Below are 18,291 nucleotides of genomic sequence, written 5' to 3'. Positions count from 1 at the left end.
TTAGAACTAGCATCAGGCCCAGTAACAGTAGGGATGTACTGTACAGGATTGCACATGTAGTACAACATATCACATGTTCTGATTATAAAATTGAGCAAACACACACACACACACAAACAAAACATCTCCTGTGGAAGGTTTTTACATGCAGACAGATGTGAGGCACAAACCAGGACCATGATTGAGGGAATGCATTTGCAGTGTCCATTCATTTATTCATTCATTCATTTATTTATTCATTCATCCTTAGTACCTGCCTGCTCTGGGTCATGGTGTTTTATAAATAAGACCCTCAGTCTAACACTAATGGAATCCATGTACCCTATAATGTAAATAAATAATGTAAACATGCACTATATTACAACATGTTGTGATACCTGAATTTTCCACCCATTTGTGGTTCTTCACCAAACTGTCAACACACAATTGTATTTGACGTCTTTCAATGTTTTCAAATAAAATTTTGCATTCACTTAAACTCGGAGACCCAAAATCTGTTCCAGCATGACGATGCCCCTGTGCACAAAGCCAGCTCCATCAAGATCTCCTTTCTATTGGTTGGTGTGTAAGATCTTCTGCTATAGAGCTCTAACACTATGAACACCTTTGGGATCAATGTGAACACTGACTGCACCCCAGACCTTCTCACCTTCTCACCTACATCAGCACCTGACTTTACTAACACAGTTGTAGCTAAATGAATCTCCACAAATCTCCACAAAGTTTTGTGGAACATCATCCCAACAAATGGAGACTAAGTGTGGAATGGGGCGGTCGAAAACGAAGCGCATAGCAATCTATAGTCAGCTGTCCACATTTTATGTCTCAGTTTCCTAATTCCATCCACATCCTACATAATGCAGAAAAACGTACAGACCCGAGTGAAAGGATTTGTTCCTGCTGATACTGACTCTGACTCCAGGAACTAAAACCAGGATCGGAATGTCTAAGGATATTTTGGTGGTTTGGATTTTTTGTACACTACTAATATCTGCCAAAACAGAAAAGAAAACATTGTTTCCACAAAATCCCATAAATAATGTCTCTTTCAGGATGCAGCCTCAGCATTCTCCTACTGATATACCTACCATCTGTCTACCAGAGAGGCTAACCAGAAGGTGGAAAAAAAGCTCTGCCCCATCAAACTGAAACTGAAAGTATTTGTGATATTTACTCACGCTAATAAAGTGTGGAGGCAGTAAATTTTCTCAAGACTGTATTTTCCAGCAATAATCCTGTGGTCAGAAATGTGCTTATTAGGGAGATTGTGGAGGTGGAATTATGCCATGGTGATTATTAACACACAGACCTAAACACCCAAAGTCTGCTGCTAAGAGTACAAAATGTTCTATTCTCAGTGACCTGAGGAGGACAGAGGTTTGGATCCTCTGGTCATGGTACATCTGCATGTACAGATAGACCAGATCATGGGAGCGTAGTTATTTTTTGCAAAGTTTTATAAACCATGGCAAAGCTGAAGGTTGGTTAGGGGTTTAAGTGGAGAAAATAGCAGGTCCTGGTCCAATACTGGGAGGGACACGCACATTCTTGTGTTTCGTACTTTAATTTGTCCCTGGTAAAAATTAGCTTTTTTTCTTGTCACATTATATTACACAGATAGTTCAGGGCCTTGCTTAAGGGCCCAAGAGTGGCAGCTTGTTGATACTGGGGCTTGAACCCCCAACGTCCCGATTACCTTCTGAAATGAGAGCCTTTAAAATGTGGTAATAATTTAGTGTTTATACCATTGACCTTTGAATCATGAGTTTAAAATCCCAGCTGCACCAAGCTGCCACTCCTGGGCCCCTGAGCAAGGCCCTTCACCCCACAGCTCCTCAGCTGTATGAATGTGATAAATGTAGGTTGCTCTAGATAAGGGTGTCTGTAGGAGCTGAGCTTTACTATATAGCTTACTGTGTTTTGCTTGAACTTAACCCCTTGCGTTAACCACTTACTAGCGTGCTAACCTTGACATTCTGCTTTGGTCCTTTGGTCTACTTGTCTTCGGATCTGCACGATTCATCCCGATGTCCTATCTCAGGATGGGATTTTCTTCAATTTTCTTCAGTTATAAACCACTCTGTGCAGCTGGAGATGGTTCCACATGAAGTTCCAGAGCAACTCAAGAACTTGGAGGATGGATTTGGACTGTAAATAACATCACCAGTCTGCGAGATTGTTCTGTGTAAAGCTGCTTCAGGACAATGTCCATTATTAAAAGTGCTACACAAATAAAACTGAAGTGAATGAAATAGTTGTGAAAGAAGTCTTTTTAGTTACTCCTGTCCTAGTTTCTGAAACATACTTCATCTGCTCTTATGGGCAACAGATCCCTGAATCCACTTCATCCATCTGTGTGTGGAGTCTACGAATGTTTCTGAGAGTCTGAACGCTCAGCAGTGTTTATTAGGTTCAACAATTAAAAGTCACATGATGTAATTGTTCATACTTGTTTACATTCTTTCTCACTCCGTCACACCGGCTGCAGAGTATGTTCTCGTCTGGCTCGGTCTTTTCACCCCCGGATCCCAGGGAATTCGTCTACATGGGGAGTGTTTTTGAGGGAAGAGGAGGCACAAGTACACACACTACACACAAAAAAAATGGAAAGATGTTTCTACTGAAAATTCACCACTTTCTCTAAACATAGCTTGGATTTAATGAAAGTCAGACAGACCCTGAGAGCATGGACACATTAAAGCCATCTGTTTGGTATGTTAACACTTCCTCAGAGTTGGAGACTGATCCAGGCTGAGAACATGAAGTGACACACTTTTCATTAAGCTCAGTTTTTAACTACATACAGTAGGATTTTTTTAAATATACTGTATATATAAAGAATACGCTGCAAAACACAACAACTGTATACACACCGAACAGGCATAACATTATGACCACCTGCCTCATATTGTGTTGGTCTTAAAACAGTTCTGACCTGTCGATCTTCATCAGCATGAACTTCTTCAGCAGTTTGAGCTACAGGAGCTCGTCTGTTGGATTGGACCACATGGACCAGCCTTCACTCCTCACGTGCATCAATGATCCTCGTCCCCAACTACCCTTTCGCCGGTTCAACACCGTTCCTTCCTTGGAGCACTTTTGATAGATTCTGATCACTGCAGACCAGGAACATCCCACAAGAGTATTGCAGTATTGGAGATGCTCTGACTCAGAAGTCTAGACGCCACAATTTGTCAAACTCGCCCCTTAAACTCAAATCCTTACGCTCGCCCATTTTTTGCTTCTAACATCAACTTTGAGGACAAAAATGTTCACTTGCTGCCTGATAAATAAATCCACCCACTAACCAGCAACAGAGGGTTAAGGGCCTTGCTCAAGGGCCCAGCAGTGGCAGCTTGGGGTGGTGCTTGGATTTGAACCCATGGCCTGCTGATCAGAAGTCTAACAGCTTATTCACTGAGCGACCACTTCCCCATGTTCATAATGAACACTGGTCTGGAATAATTACGACATCCTTTAAAAAAAAAAACTGGTGGCACCAGTGAGGTTGGCTGCCGTCACAGCTGCTTTTCTTTTTACATATGACAGACGTCTGGTGTGTGTGTGTGTGTGTGTGTGTGTGTGTGTGTATATACACACCCCCATCCCTTTCTGCCCCTGAGCCTGGCCCTTAACCCCATATGAATGCGATCAGTGGGTGTGGTTCTGGATAAGGGTGTCTGATGAAATCCTGAATGTAACTGTAAAACCTCTGAGAGGGAACGTGAATAACGTTACGTCTTTTACAGGGTCACCTTGAAGTTCTTGAAGCTGATGTGATGAAAGAGGGGAAATGGGTGAGGATGTGGATTAGAGTGAATTTTGATAAACTGTGAGGACTAGATGTCTGGGACAGAGAATCTTCAGAACAGCAGGTGTTGAGGGGTGTATTCTAGTATGCAGGGCTTGGGGCTCCACAGAGCTTGAACCTCATTGGTGTGGAGCATATGTGGTGTGGTCATATGTCATATGACCATATGGGAAGAAAATCTCCTGTAGTACAAACTAGAGAAAAAGTTTATGCTGGTTCTGATAGAAAGGAGACGACCTGACCCTGTACATCACTTAAAGTTCCTACAGTAGGCATCAGATCTTCACCATGGAGCAGTGAACAATGTAGGCCTGGTCTGATGCTTTCATCATGTTTTCTTTTCCATCATGTGGATGACCTTGTGTGAAGTAATGGCACCAGGATGCACAAGGTGAAGAAAGTGAGCTGGGTGATGTTCTACAGGGGAACTTTTGGTCATAGTGTTTATCTGGATGTTCATTTTATGTTACATACCACCATCCTAAATGCTGTACCAGACCATCATACAGAGAAATAACCTTGATCTAAACATTAGGGTGGCTGGTAAGTGTTCTCCTGCAAATGGTACAAAAAATTTTTTCTCTTTAACCTCCCTTACCAGAAGAACTATGGAGCATATATGATATGCATCCACTCTTCTGGGAAGATGTTCTACTAGATTTTGTGGATGTTCTTTTAGCTACAAGGGTGTTGGAAAGTCAGGTACTGGGGAAACACACAAGTTTGCTACAGGAAGAATCACGTATGGCTGGAAAATTCATATGTCCCAATACTTTTGGGTAGAGAGTGTAAATATAAACTAGTAAACTATATATTAACTCGCTCTGGATGGAACTGGAACTGGATGTTACTATGGTTACAGGTGTTTATGAGCCGCACACTTATTTAGATTCAACTGACAAACACAAACTACCAACGCTCGGAACTTACAGCCAATCACAATCCACTTTCCACAGCTGAACTTCCAGCCAATCACAATCCACTATTCACCTCCACCGTTAGAGCGGCTGTAATGTTGCAGTGAAGCCACTGGGGGCAGCAGAGATCTCACCCTCCCCTGTGTGGGTAAATGTTTCAGGCCCAAAGGGTTTTAAAGTGTGTGTGTGTGTATATACACACCCCATCCCTTTCTGCCCCTGAGCCTGGCCCTTAACCCCATATGAATGCGATCAGTGGGTGTGGTTCTGGATAAGGGTGTCTGATGAAATCCTGAATGTAACTGTAAAACCTCTGAGAGGAACGTGAATAACGTTACGTCTTTTACAGGGTCACCTTGAAGTTCTTGAAGCTGATGTGATGAAAGAGGGGAAATGGGTGAGGATGTGGATTAGAGTGAATTTTGATAAACTGTGAGGACTAGATGTCTGGGACAGAGAATCTTCAGAACAGCAGGTGTTGAGGGGTGTATTCTAGTATGCAGGGCTTGGGGCTCCACAGAGCTTGAACCTCATTGGTGTGGAGCATATGTGGTGTGGTCATATGTCATATGACCATATGGGAAGAAAATCTCCTGTAGTACAAACTAGAGAAAAAGTTTATGCTGGTTCTGATAGAAAGGAGACGACCTGACCCTGTACATCACTTAAAGTTCCTACAGTAGGCATCAGATCTTCACCATGGAGCAGTGAACAATGTAGGCCTGGTCTGATGCTTTCATCATGTTTTCTTTTCCATCATGTGGATGACCTTGTGTGAAGTAATGGCACCAGGATGCACAAGGTGAAGAAAGTGAGCTGGGTGATGTTCTACAGGGGAACTTTTGGTCATAGTGTTTATCTGGATGTTCATTTTATGTTACATACCACCATCCTAAATGCTGTACCAGACCATCATACAGAGAAATAACCTTGATCTAAACATTAGGGTGGCTGGTAAGTGTTCTCCTGCAAATGGTACAAAAAAATTTTTCTCTTTAACCTCCCCTTACCAGAAGAACTATGGAGCATATATGATATGCAGACACCCTGTCTGGCACACAGACTCTCACCCTGACTTCCAGAGAAGTTAATCATTACACAACATGTGGATTTTTGTAGTGTAAGCACTGTCTGGAGACACATGGAGTGAGACAGACACACACAAAAAAATGGAAAGATGTTCTACTGAAAATTCACCACTTTCTCTAAACATAGCTTGGATTTAATGAAAGTCAGACAGACCCTGAGAGCATGGACACATTAAAGCCATCTGTTTGGTATGTTAACACTTCCTCAGAGTTGGAGACTGATCCAGGCTGAGAACATGAAGTGACACACTTTTCATTAAGCTCAGTTTTTAACTACATACAGTAGGATTTTTAAATATACTGTATATATAAAGAATACGCTGCAAAACACAACAACTGTATACACACCGAACAGGCATAACATTATGACCACCTGCCTCATATTGTGTTGGTCTTAAAACAGTTCTGACCTGTCGATCTTCATCAGCATGAACTTCTTCAGCAGTTTGAGCTACAGGAGCTCGTCTGTTGGATTGGACCACATGGACCAGCCTTCACTCCTCACGTGCATCAATGATCCTCGTCCCCAACTACCCTTTCGCCGGTTCAACACCGTTCCTTCCTTGGAGCACTTTTGATAGATTCTGATCACTGCAGACCAGGAACATCCCACAAGAGTATTGCAGTATTGGAGATGCTCTGACTCAGAAGTCTAGACGCCACAATTTGTCAAACTCGCCCCTTAAACTCAAATCCTTACGCTCGCCCATTTTTTGCTTCTAACATCAACTTTGAGGACAAAAATGTTCACTTGCTGCCTGATAAATAAATCCACCCACTAACCAGCAACAGAGGGTTAAGGGCCTTGCTCAAGGGCCCAGCAGTGGCAGCTTGGGGTGGTGCTTGGATTTGAACCCATGGCCTGCTGATCAGAAGTCTAACAGCTTATTCACTGAGCGACCACTTCCCCATGTTCATAATGAACACTGGTCTGGAATAATTACGACATCCTTTAAAAAAAAACTGGTGGCACCAGTGAGGTTGGCTGCCGTCACAGCTGCTTTTCTTTTACATATGACAGACGTCTGGTGTGTGTGTGTGTGTGCGTGTGCGTGTGTGTGTGTGTGCGTGTGCGTGTGTGTGTGTGTGTGTGTTTGTACTCATCTGTGGTGTGCAGTGTGATACAGATCTGAAAATGAAGGCTTGCACCACACACACACACACACACACACATGCACACACATGTACACACACACAGACAGTTGTTTTTCCTTTTTAGATTTCCTGTCTGCTGTCAGACTGTGACTCATTGCGTCAAACTTCTTCCTCGTTTTCTTTCGATTGTGTGAGTGTGTGTTGTGTGTGTGTGTGTGTGTGTGTGTTTGTACTCATCTGTGGTGTGCAGTGTGATACAGATCTGAAAATGAAGGCTTGCACCACACACACACACACACACACACACACACACATGCACACACATGTACACACACACAGACAGTTGTTTTTCCTTTTTTTTAGATTTCCTGTCTGCTGTCAGACTGTGACTCATTGCGTCAAACTTCTTCCTCGTTTTTCTTTCGATTGTGTGAGTGTGTGTTGTGTGTGTGTGTGTGTGTGTGTGTGTTGTGTACAGCAGTGGGGAGGAGGAGATAGATGAAGAATATAAGTGTTTAGATGGAGGTGGTGGTAATGGTTGAAGGTTGGAGATGTTTGCTGATGAGTGGAGAAGAGCGTTAATGGAGCGAGCTGGTGTATCAGTGTGGAGCGGCGTTCTTCTGCTCGTCTCCACTTCCTTTTACTCAGGCCTTCACGGTGAGTAACACACACTTCCTTTAACGGTACACCATAAATACCTAATATACTCTACACACACACACACACACACACACACACACACACACCTTTACAGATTACACATCATCCACTATAATGTAGACCAGTCTAATTAAATTCTATGCTAACAGTAAAAATACTCGATTCTGATTGGTCAGTTGGTTCGGATGGTTGTTGTTTGTTTGTTTGTTTTTTATATGAAGATACACTCAAATAAGATTGGAATGTGTTTGTTTTTTTAAACATTGTTTAACATTTAAAGTTTCCACATTTAGTCTCCAAGTGCTGTTATAATGAGCTCCACTCTTCTGGGAAGATGTTCCACTAGATTTTGTGGAGATTCATTCAGTTACAAGTGTGTTAGTAAAGTCAGGTACTGGTGTAGGTGAGAAGTTGAGGAGGTTCCTGGGCTGCAGTCAGTGAGCTCTATATAGCAGGAGATCTTCCACACACTTGTAACCCATGATAGATAGATAGATAGATAGATAGATAGATAGATAGATAGATAGATAGATGGATGGATGGATGGATGGATGGATGGATGGATGGATGGATGGATGTCATTGTATAATACAGGTACAGAACAAACACATGCAGTTTAGCATCTACCAGAAGTGTAAATATCAGCAATTGTGCAAACTGACAAGTGCAGATAAATATGTAAATATATGTAGGACAAATAAAGACTTAGTTTAGAATATTAGTTATTAGTTATATAAGTGTAGGATGAGTATAAGGCAGGATGAGTAGAGTTGATGTAATGAGTAATGAGTAGAGCTCAGATGTAGAGTAACTACACTGTTATAGAGTGATAGAGTGTTATATCAGTGATCCGACAGTATGCTAGTGTTGGAGATGGTAGATGGAAAAAACCTGGGCCTGAACCATCTGGTTCTGGTGTGTATGTTCCTGTATCTGCTTCTGGATGAAGGTTGAGAAAAATTCAGATGTTCATGGAGCTGGCTTTGGCACAGGGGCAGTATCATGCTGGAACAGGTTTGGGTCTCCTAGTTCAAGTGATTGGAACATTTCATCCAAAGCATCTGAAGACGTTCGATACAATTGTGTGAGAAAGAGCCACGGATGGCTGAAGTCCTTCCTAGACTTTTTAATAAACTTCTTCTCCAGTGGTCTCATTGTTTATGTTCCTGTGAATGAGCTGTTGCTATGGAAACATATAAGAACTAATCTACAGCTTCTGATTAATCTTTATATCCTATTATATGTTTATGTTCAGTACTGTGTGTGTGTGTGTGTGTGTGTGTGTGTGTGTGTGTGTGTGTGTGTGTGTGTGTGTGTTCTTCAGCAAGCCCTGCATCAACTCAGCGTTCGTTTGTTCTGAATAAATTGTGTAAGTTCTGTGATGTGAGAGTGAGTGAGTGTAACAACTCCCAGCCTCACTGCAGCTCTCACTGTCACATCACCGCCATCTGTGAGAGGGGACGAGGTGTGTGTTAGTGCATGGTACGTACACACACACACACACACACACACACACACACACACACACACACACACACACAAACACACACACACAAAACCTACAGATACAGTATACCACACACATACTCATAGACACACACACACACACACACACACACACACACACACACACACACACACACACACACACACACACACACAAACCTACAGATACAGTATACCACACATACTCATAGACACACACACACACACACACACACACACACACACACAAAACCTACAGATACAGTATACACACATACTCATAGACACACACACACACACACACACACACACACACACAACCTACAGATACAGTATACACACATACTCATAGACAGACACACACACACACACACACACACACACACACAAAACCTACAGATACAGTATACCACACATACTCATAGACACACACACACACACACACACACACACACAAACCTACAGATACAGTATACACACATACTCAGACACACACACACACACAAAACCTACAGATACAGTATACCACACACATACTCATAGACACACACACACACACACACACACACACAAAACCTACAGATACAGTATACCGCACACATACTCAGACACACACACACACACACAAAACCTACAGATACAGTATACCGCACACATACTCAGACACACACACACACACACACACACACACACAAAACCTACAGATACAGTATACCGCACACATACTCATAGACACACACACACACACACACACACACAAAACCTACAGATACAGTATACGCACACATACTCAGACACACACACACACACACAAAACCTACATCTATATACCACACACATACTCATAGACACACACACACACACACACACACACACACACACACACACACACACACACACACACACACACACACACACACACACACACAAACCTACAGATACAGTATGCCGCACAAATACTCATAGATTTATGTAAAAACATTTTTATGACGACGATTCCTCAGGCACAGACAGGGGGAGAACGTAACCGTGGAGACGATGTGTCATGACCCGTCTGTGCCGTTTCATGGTGTGAAGCTGGAGGACTTCAGCAGCAGCGAGTGTGTGATGAAGCGTTACCCACAACTCGGCCCAGACTTCTACATCTGCTCCTGCAGCACTGAGGAGTGTAATGACAAGCTCATCTTCTCCACAGGTAACCTCCACTGAGAGCCCACACCCAACCCAGCTCAACTTCTACACTGCAGCACGAAGGTGTTTTTCCTCCACACAATAAATTCTATTTTCCTTTTTGTTCTGAATCAGAGCCGTCTCTGAAACCTCCTCCCTCAGTGCTGCCCATCGTCCTCTTCATCCTGGTTCCTCTGGCTGTGCTGGTCCTGGTGCTCCTCTCCATGATTTACTTGTGCTACGCCCACAAGTTTTACTCATCCAAACTGAAGGCTGAAGACTTCAGTGACACGCGTTCCATCCTCACCATCAAGCATCAACATTCGGACAGCGTCTCCAATTGGCTCAATCACAACACCGAACTTCTGCCCCTCCATCTGAATGAGATGGTGGGAAAAGGACGCTTCGCTGAAGTGCACCGCGCCCAACTCAGCCAGAAGAGCGAGAACGGGGTGTTTCAAACGGTCGCTGTAAAAATCTTCCATTTGGAGGAGTTCCTGTCCTGGAGAACAGAGCGGGAGATCTTCCTGGACGCAGAGCTCTGTCACGAGAACATCGTCCACTTCCTGGCGGCAGAGAAGCGCATGGTGGAGAGGCAGCTGTGGCTGATCACGGCTTATTACCCTCGAGGAAACCTGCGAGACTTCCTCAGGGAACATCAGCTGGAGTGGGCAGAGCTCTGTAAGATGGGTGGAGACGTGGCAAGGGGTGTGGCTCACCTGCACAGTGACTGCACCGCAGTGGGTGGAGTCAAAGCACCGATCGCTCACCGAGACCTGAAGAGCGACAATGTGCTGGTGAAGGACGACCTGAGCTGCTGCATCTGCGACTTCGGCCTCAGCATCCGACTCGACCACAACATGAGCACTGAGGAGCTCGCTAACAGAGGACAGGTGAGACAACACATACACACACACACACACACACACACACACACACACACACACACACGTGTGCACACACTCACATATGCAGTCATACACAATTATTATGTGGATGATGTAAATGTTGTGAAGGATGTGAATGGTGTGGATGTTGTGGATGATGTGGATAGTGTGGGTGATGGTGATGGTGTGGATGGTGTGAATAGTGAAGATGGTGTAAATGGTGAAGAGGGTGTAGATTATGTAAATGGTATGGCTGTTGTGAATGGTGTAGATGTTGTGGATGATGTGGATAGTGTAGATGTTGTGGATAGTGTGGGTGATGGATAGTGTAGATGTTGTGGATAGTGTAGATGTTGTGGATAGTGTGGTGATGTGGATAGTGTGGGTGATGTGGATAGTGTAGATGTTGTGGATAGTGTAGATGATGTGGATAGTGTAGATGTTGTGGATAGTGTGGTGATGTGGATAGTGTGATGATGTGGATAGTGTAGATGATGTGGATAGTGTAGATGTTGTGGATAGTGTGGGTGATGTGGATAGTGTGGATGATGTGGATGATGTGGATATTGTAGATGATGTGGATAGTGTGGGTGATGTGGATAGTGTAGATGTTGTGGATAGTGTAGATGATGTGGATAGTGTAGATGATGTGGATAGTGTAGATGTTGGGGATAGTGTAAATGTTGGGGATGATGTGGATGATGTGATAGTGTAGATGATGTGGATAGTGTAGATGATGTGGATAGTGTAGATGTTGTGGATAGTGTAGATGTTGTGGATAGTGTGGGTGATGTGGATAGTTTGGGTGATGTGGATAGTGTAGATGATGTGGATAGTGTAGATGATGTGGATAGTGTAGATGTTGTGGATAGTGTGGGTGATGTGGATAGTGTAGATGATGTGGATAGTGTAGATGATGTGGATAGTGTAGATGATGTGGATAGTGTGGTGATGTGGATAGTGTGGGTGATGTGGATAGTGTAGATGTTGTGGATAGTGTAGATGTTGTGGATAGTGTAGATGATGTGGATAGTGTAGATGATGTGGATAGTGTAGATGATGTGGATAGTGTGGGTGATGTGGATAGTGTGGGTGATGTGGATAGTGTAGATGTTGTGGATAGTGTAGATGATGTGGATAGTGTGGGTGATGTGGATAGTGTGGGTGATGTGGATAGTGTAGATGTTGTGGATAGTGTAGATGATGTGGATAGTGTAGATGTTGTGGATAGTGTGGATGATGTGGATGATGTGGATAGTGTAGATGTTGTGGATAGTGTGGGTGATGGATAGTGTAGATGTGGATAGTGTGATGATGTGGATAGTGTGTGATGTGGATAGTGTGTGATGTGGATAGTGTGATGTGGATAGTGTAGATGTTGTGGATAGTGTAGATGATGTGGATAGTGTAGATGTTGTGGATGATGTGGATATTGTAGATGATGTGGATAGTGTGGGTGATGTGGATAGTGTAGATGTTGTGGATAGTGTAGATGATGTGGATAGTGTGGATGATGGATAGTGTAGATGTTGGGGATAGTGTAAATGTTGGGGATGATGTGGATGATGTGATAGTGTAGATGATGTGGATAGTGTAGATGATGTGGATAGTGTAGATGTTGTGGATAGTGTGGGTGATGGATAGTGTAGATGATGTGGATAGTGTAGATGATGTGGATAGTGTAGATGTTGTGGATAGTGTAGATGTTGTGGATAGTGTGGGTGATGTGGATAGTTTGGGTGATGTGGATAGTGTAGATGATGTGGATAGTGTAGATGATGTGGATAGTGTAGATGTTGTGGATAGTGTGGGTGATGTGGATAGTGTAGATGTTGTGGATAGTGTAGATGTTGTGGATGATGTGGATAGTGTAGATGTTGTGGATAGTGAAGATGATGTGGATAGTGTAGATGTTGTGGATAGTGTGGATGATGGATAGTGTAGATGTTGTGGATAGTGTGGATGATGGATAGTGTGGGTGATGGATAGTGTAGATGTTGTGGATAGTGTAGATGATGGATAGTGTAGATGTTGTGGATAGTGTGGGTGATGTGGATAGTGTAGATGATGTGGATAGTGTGGATGATGTGGATGATGTGGATGATGTGGATAGTGTAGATGATGTGGATAGTGTGGGTGATGTGGATAGTGTAGATGTTGTGGATAGTGTAGATGATGTGGATAGTGTAGATGATGGATAGTGTAGATGTTGTGGATAGTGTAGATGTTGTGGATGATGTGGATGATGTGATAGTGTAGATGATGGATAGTGTAGATGATGTGGATAGTGTAGATGATGTGGATAGTGTAGATGTTGTGGATAGTGTGGGTGATGTGATAGTGTGGGTGATGTGGATAGTGTAGATGATGTGGATAGTGTAGATGATGTGGATAGTGTAGATGATGTGGATAGTGTGGGTGATGTGGATAGTGTGGGTGATGTGGATAGTGTAGATGTTGTGGATAGTGTAGATGTTGTGGATAGTGTGGGTGATGTGATAGTGTGGGTGATGTGGATAGTGTAGATGTTGTGGATAGTGAAGATGATGTGGATAGTGTAGATGTTGTGGATAGTGTGGGTGATGGATAGTGTGGATGATGTGGATAGTGTGGATGATGTGGATAGTGTAGATGTTGTGGATAGTGTGGGTGATGTGGATAGTGTGGGTAATGTGGATAGTGTAGATGTTGTGGATAGTGTGGGTGATGGATAGTGTAGATGTTGTGGATAGTGTGGGTGATGTGGATAGTGGGTGATGTGGATGGTGTGGATGATGTGGATAGTGTAGATGATGTGATAGTGTAGATGTTGTGGATAGTGTGGATGATGTGGATAGTGTGGGTGATGTGGATAGTGTAGATGTTGTGGATAGTGTAGATGTTGTGGATAGTGTGGTGATGTGGATAGTGTGATGATGTGGATAGTGTAGATGTTGTGGATAGTGTGATGTGGATAGTGTAGATGATGTGATAGTGTAGATGATGGATAGTGTAGATGATGTGGATAGTGTAGATGTGGATAGTGTGGGTGATGTGGATAGTGTGGATGATGTGGATAGTGTAGATGATGTGGATAGTGTAGATGTTGTGGATAGTGTGGGTGATGTGATAGTGTAGATGATGTGGATAGTGTAGATGTTGTGGATAGTGTGGGTGATGGATAGTGTGGGTGATGGATAGTGTAGATGATGTGGATAGTAGATGATGTGGATAGTGTAGATGATGTGGATAGTGTAGATGTGGATAGTGTGGATGATGGATAGTGTAGATGATGTGGATAGTGTGGTGATGTGGATAGTGTAGATGTTGTGGATAGTGTAGATGTTGTGATAGTGTGGGTGATGTGGATAGTGTAGATGATGGATAGTGTAGATGATGTGGATAGTGTGGGTGATGTGGATAGTGTAGATGTTGTGGATAGTGTAGATGTTGTGGATAGTGTGGGTGATGTGGATAGTGTGGATGATGTGGATAGTGTAGATGATGTGATAGTGTAGATGATGGATAGTGTGGGTGATGGATAGTGTAGATGATGTGGATAGTGTGGGTGATGGATAGTGTAGATGATGTGGATAGTGTGATGTGGATAGTGTGGATGATGGATAGTGTAGATGATGTGGATAGTGTGATGTGGATAGTGTAGATGTTGTGGATAGTGTGGGTGATGTGGATAGTGTGGATGATGTGGATAGTGTGGATGATGTGGATAGTGTAGATGATGTGGATAGTGTGGGTGATGTGGATAGTGTAGATGATGTGGATAGTGTAGATGATGTGGATAGTGTGGATGATGTGGATAGTGTAGATGATGTGGATAGTGTGGGTGATGTGGATAGTGTGATGTGGATAGTGTAGATGTTGTGGATGATGTGGATAGTGTGGGTGATGTGGATAGTGTAGATGTTGTGGATAGTGTGGGTGATGTGGATAGTGTAGATGATGTGGATAGTGTAGATGATGTGGATAGTGTAGATGTTGTGGATGATGTGGATAGTGTAGATGTTGTGGATAGTGTGGGTGATGTGGATAGTGTGGATGATGGATAGTGTAGATGATGTGGATAGTGTGGTGATGTGGATAGTGTAGATGATGTGGATAGTGTAGATGTTGTGGATAGTGTAGATGTTGTGGATAGTGTGGGTGATGGATAGTGTGGATGATGTGGATAGTGTAGATGATGTGGATAGTGTGGGTGATGTGGATAGTGTAGATGTTGTGGATAGTGTAGATGTTGTGGATAGTGTGGGTGATGTGGATAGTGTGGATGATGTGGATAGTGTAGATGATGTGGATAGTGTGGGTGATGTGGATAGTGTAGATGTTGTGGATAGTGTAGATGATGTGGATAGTGTGGATGATGTGGATAGTGTAGATGATGTGGATAGTGTAGATGTTGTGGATAGTGTGGGTGATGTGGATAGTGTTGGTGATGTGGATGGTGTGGATGATGTGGATAGTGTGAATGGTGAAGAGGGTGTAGATTATGTGAATGGTATGGCTGTTGTGAATGGTGTAGATGTTGTGGATGATGTGGATGATATGGATAGTGTGGATGATTCGGATAATGTTTATGATGTGTACGCCTGTACTCAGGTGGGCACAGCGAGATACATGGCCCCCGAGCTGCTGGAGTCCAGACTGAACCTGGAGAACATAGAGTCCTTCAAGCAGGCAGATGTTTACTCCATGGCTCTGGTGCTGTGGGAGATCACGTCCAGGTGCACTGCCACTGGAGGTAAAATTTGCAAAAGTTTTCCTCATGTACCTCTTTTATAGACTGTTTTTCTTTCTTTTTTCTGTTCTTTCTTATTTTATTTTTCAGCCAAAAATTGAAAGGAAGAGAGAACATTTTATTAAAGTTCTTTCTTCATGTAACAGTGCAGTACAAAATGCCAGTTGCTTATGAAACCATCTGCAGCACAGATACACTTCCTGTAGGTTCACCTCCACTTCCTGTACACTGTGCTAATACTCTCTCTCAGTGTGAACCCTGGAATTTTAGTTTTTAGTTTTCAATTAGATCTTTTCATTATCAGAAATTTAATTATAATTTTCACTCAATGGCCAAAGGTTTGTCTGTGGACTCCTGACTATAACCCTAGATAGTGTATATACTTCTGTGAATGTTTGTGGTGTTTGAGAGACACATTCATGTTCCCTTTTTTTATATTCAACAAACTTGGTAATGTAACGTTATGAAGGTTCACTTTGACCAAAGGAATTTATAAAATGTCCAGATGTTCCACTTTATTTTTATTGAAAATCCTCCCTTATCATGTAGAACAGCTTCACACTCTCAGCATCAGCTAAAATACTTGTTGTCCCTAAAACTCTCCAAAGATGTTCTTCATCATGTTCTTGTGATGCAGTTCATCCCAGTGCAGTTCAGTAGGATTTAGGTGTTGTGACTGGGCAGGTGGTTCCATGATTGAAATCACTCCGATGTCTGTCTGCTCTCTAAATAACACTTACAGAACTCAGACGTCTTCGGCTCATCGTCCTTGTTGTATGGTGAAGTTCAGTTCCAATGAGCCGCAGTCCCGACGGAACTGCATGGTGATGAAGTGTGGAATAGGAGTCATGTTGGTTTAGGATCCATTTCACTTTCTGTAATCTTCTTTGATCCAAAACAACCCCAAACCATTAGCCTTCTACCTCCATGTGTGAGTGTGGGGGTGAAGGAGTCTGTTCTTCTTCCCCCCACCTTCTCTCCTATTCTCCTTCATACACACGTTCTGTGTCTCATTTGGTCTCCACAGAACTTTCTTTTACTCATTTAGTGTCCACATTAAAGTTCTTAAAATAACCTGAAACCTGAGAGAGAACCCAGGGTCGAAGGGCACCACATTAACACCAGGCTAATGCTAATATGCTAATAACTTGACAGAGCCCAGTACAATGTTCAGGTGTTTATATCTACACTCTGTCCATGATGGCGTGGTTAGCATCCGAGATCAGATTAGCACTGCACAAAAATCAACACAGAGATCTAAATGGATTGATTCCCAAAATCACATAAATAATGTGTGTGATGCTTAGCTTAGCTTAGCATGTGATTAGCTAGGTAATATTGGATATAGAACTCTTCCAGAATTAAAGATTTCAAATTTACCTAATATCTACTAGTGTCACATGGCTTATTTTGTGACTGCTAGTTCTTAGCACGCTAGCTAGTTTATCAGATGTTTTGCTAGCTGCATCGTTCGTTCTGTGATAGACTTTGGAGATTGGAGCTTATAGACTATGGACACTAGTTTGATGCATTTAGCCAATGCTAATCAAGTGTGTGTGTGTGTGTGTGTGTGTGTGTGTGTGTGTGTGTGTGTGTGTAGAGGTGAGAGAGTATGAGCCACCATTCGGAAAGTTGAACCAGCCTTGTATCGAGAGCATGAAGGACATGGTGATCAGAGACAGAGAGAGACCTGAGATCCTGCACAGCTGGAGGACACACCCTGTAAGCTAAGCTACCATGCTAAAGACATCCTAGACGTTTCGTACAACTCATGTGATGTCGTATAGTTCAAGCTGGAGACAAAAACTGTGAATTTCTATATAATGTCACGTAACAAGCTAATTTCACCGTCATATTTTTGTGTGTGTGTGTGTGTGTGTGTGTGTGTGTGTGTGTGTTCCAGGGTGTGAGTTTGGTGTGTGAGATGATTGAGGAATGTTGGGATCAGGATCCTGAGGCTCGGCTGACGGCTGCATGCATATCTGAGAGATTTAGTGAGTTCAGCGATACCACTTTCCTCTGCAGCGATTCCACGCACGAGGATAAAATGGCCGACACCCCAGAGAGGGGGTGGAGCTAGTCAGCTTCCATCTCTGATAGACGGAGTTGGACAGATTTCTATATACAGGCTTTCACTTTAATAATATAACATGTATAATCCAGCAGTGTTATTACTCTCGCCATTCCTGTACTGTGAATCGTCATTATATATCACATAAAGCTCCTTGACCAATCATGGCTCAGCATTCATTCTGTTCCCAGCTCACGGAAATCCCACACTCACCAGTTTCTATATAAATACATGACATGGCCAGCTAGATTTGTTGATAGTAATTAAATGTTAGCTAGTTTCATTTTTGTACAAACTACCCAAGCTTTGTTTAAATAAATTACAAGGTACCTGGTTTTTATTTGGGAAATTTTTAAGTTAGTTGTTCAAGACAAA

At 42.8% G+C, this 18,291-nt stretch overlaps 1 protein-coding gene across 1 annotated transcript; it reads left to right on the top strand.

Moving 5' to 3' along the window:
- The first annotated feature begins 7,157 nt into the window (after positions 1 to 7,157).
- Positions 7,158 to 18,078, top strand: LOC124392955 (TGF-beta receptor type-2-like). Its single transcript, XM_046860261.1, is given in 8 exon segments — positions 7,158 to 7,568; positions 8,896 to 9,028; positions 9,030 to 9,053; positions 10,061 to 10,251; positions 10,362 to 11,119; positions 15,707 to 15,848; positions 17,446 to 17,567; positions 17,749 to 18,078. Coding segments are annotated over 8 exon segments (1,653 nt in total). The 5' UTR covers positions 7,158 to 7,462; the 3' UTR covers positions 17,926 to 18,078.
- Positions 18,079 to 18,291: the final 213 nt, after the last annotated feature.

Source organism: Silurus meridionalis, chromosome 10, assembly GCF_014805685.1.
Source record: "Silurus meridionalis isolate SWU-2019-XX chromosome 10, ASM1480568v1, whole genome shotgun sequence".
Classification (NCBI taxonomy): Eukaryota; Metazoa; Chordata; class Actinopteri; order Siluriformes; family Siluridae; genus Silurus; species Silurus meridionalis.
Note: the sequence above shows the minus strand (reverse complement) of the source record. Positions and strands in the feature narration are given on the sequence as shown.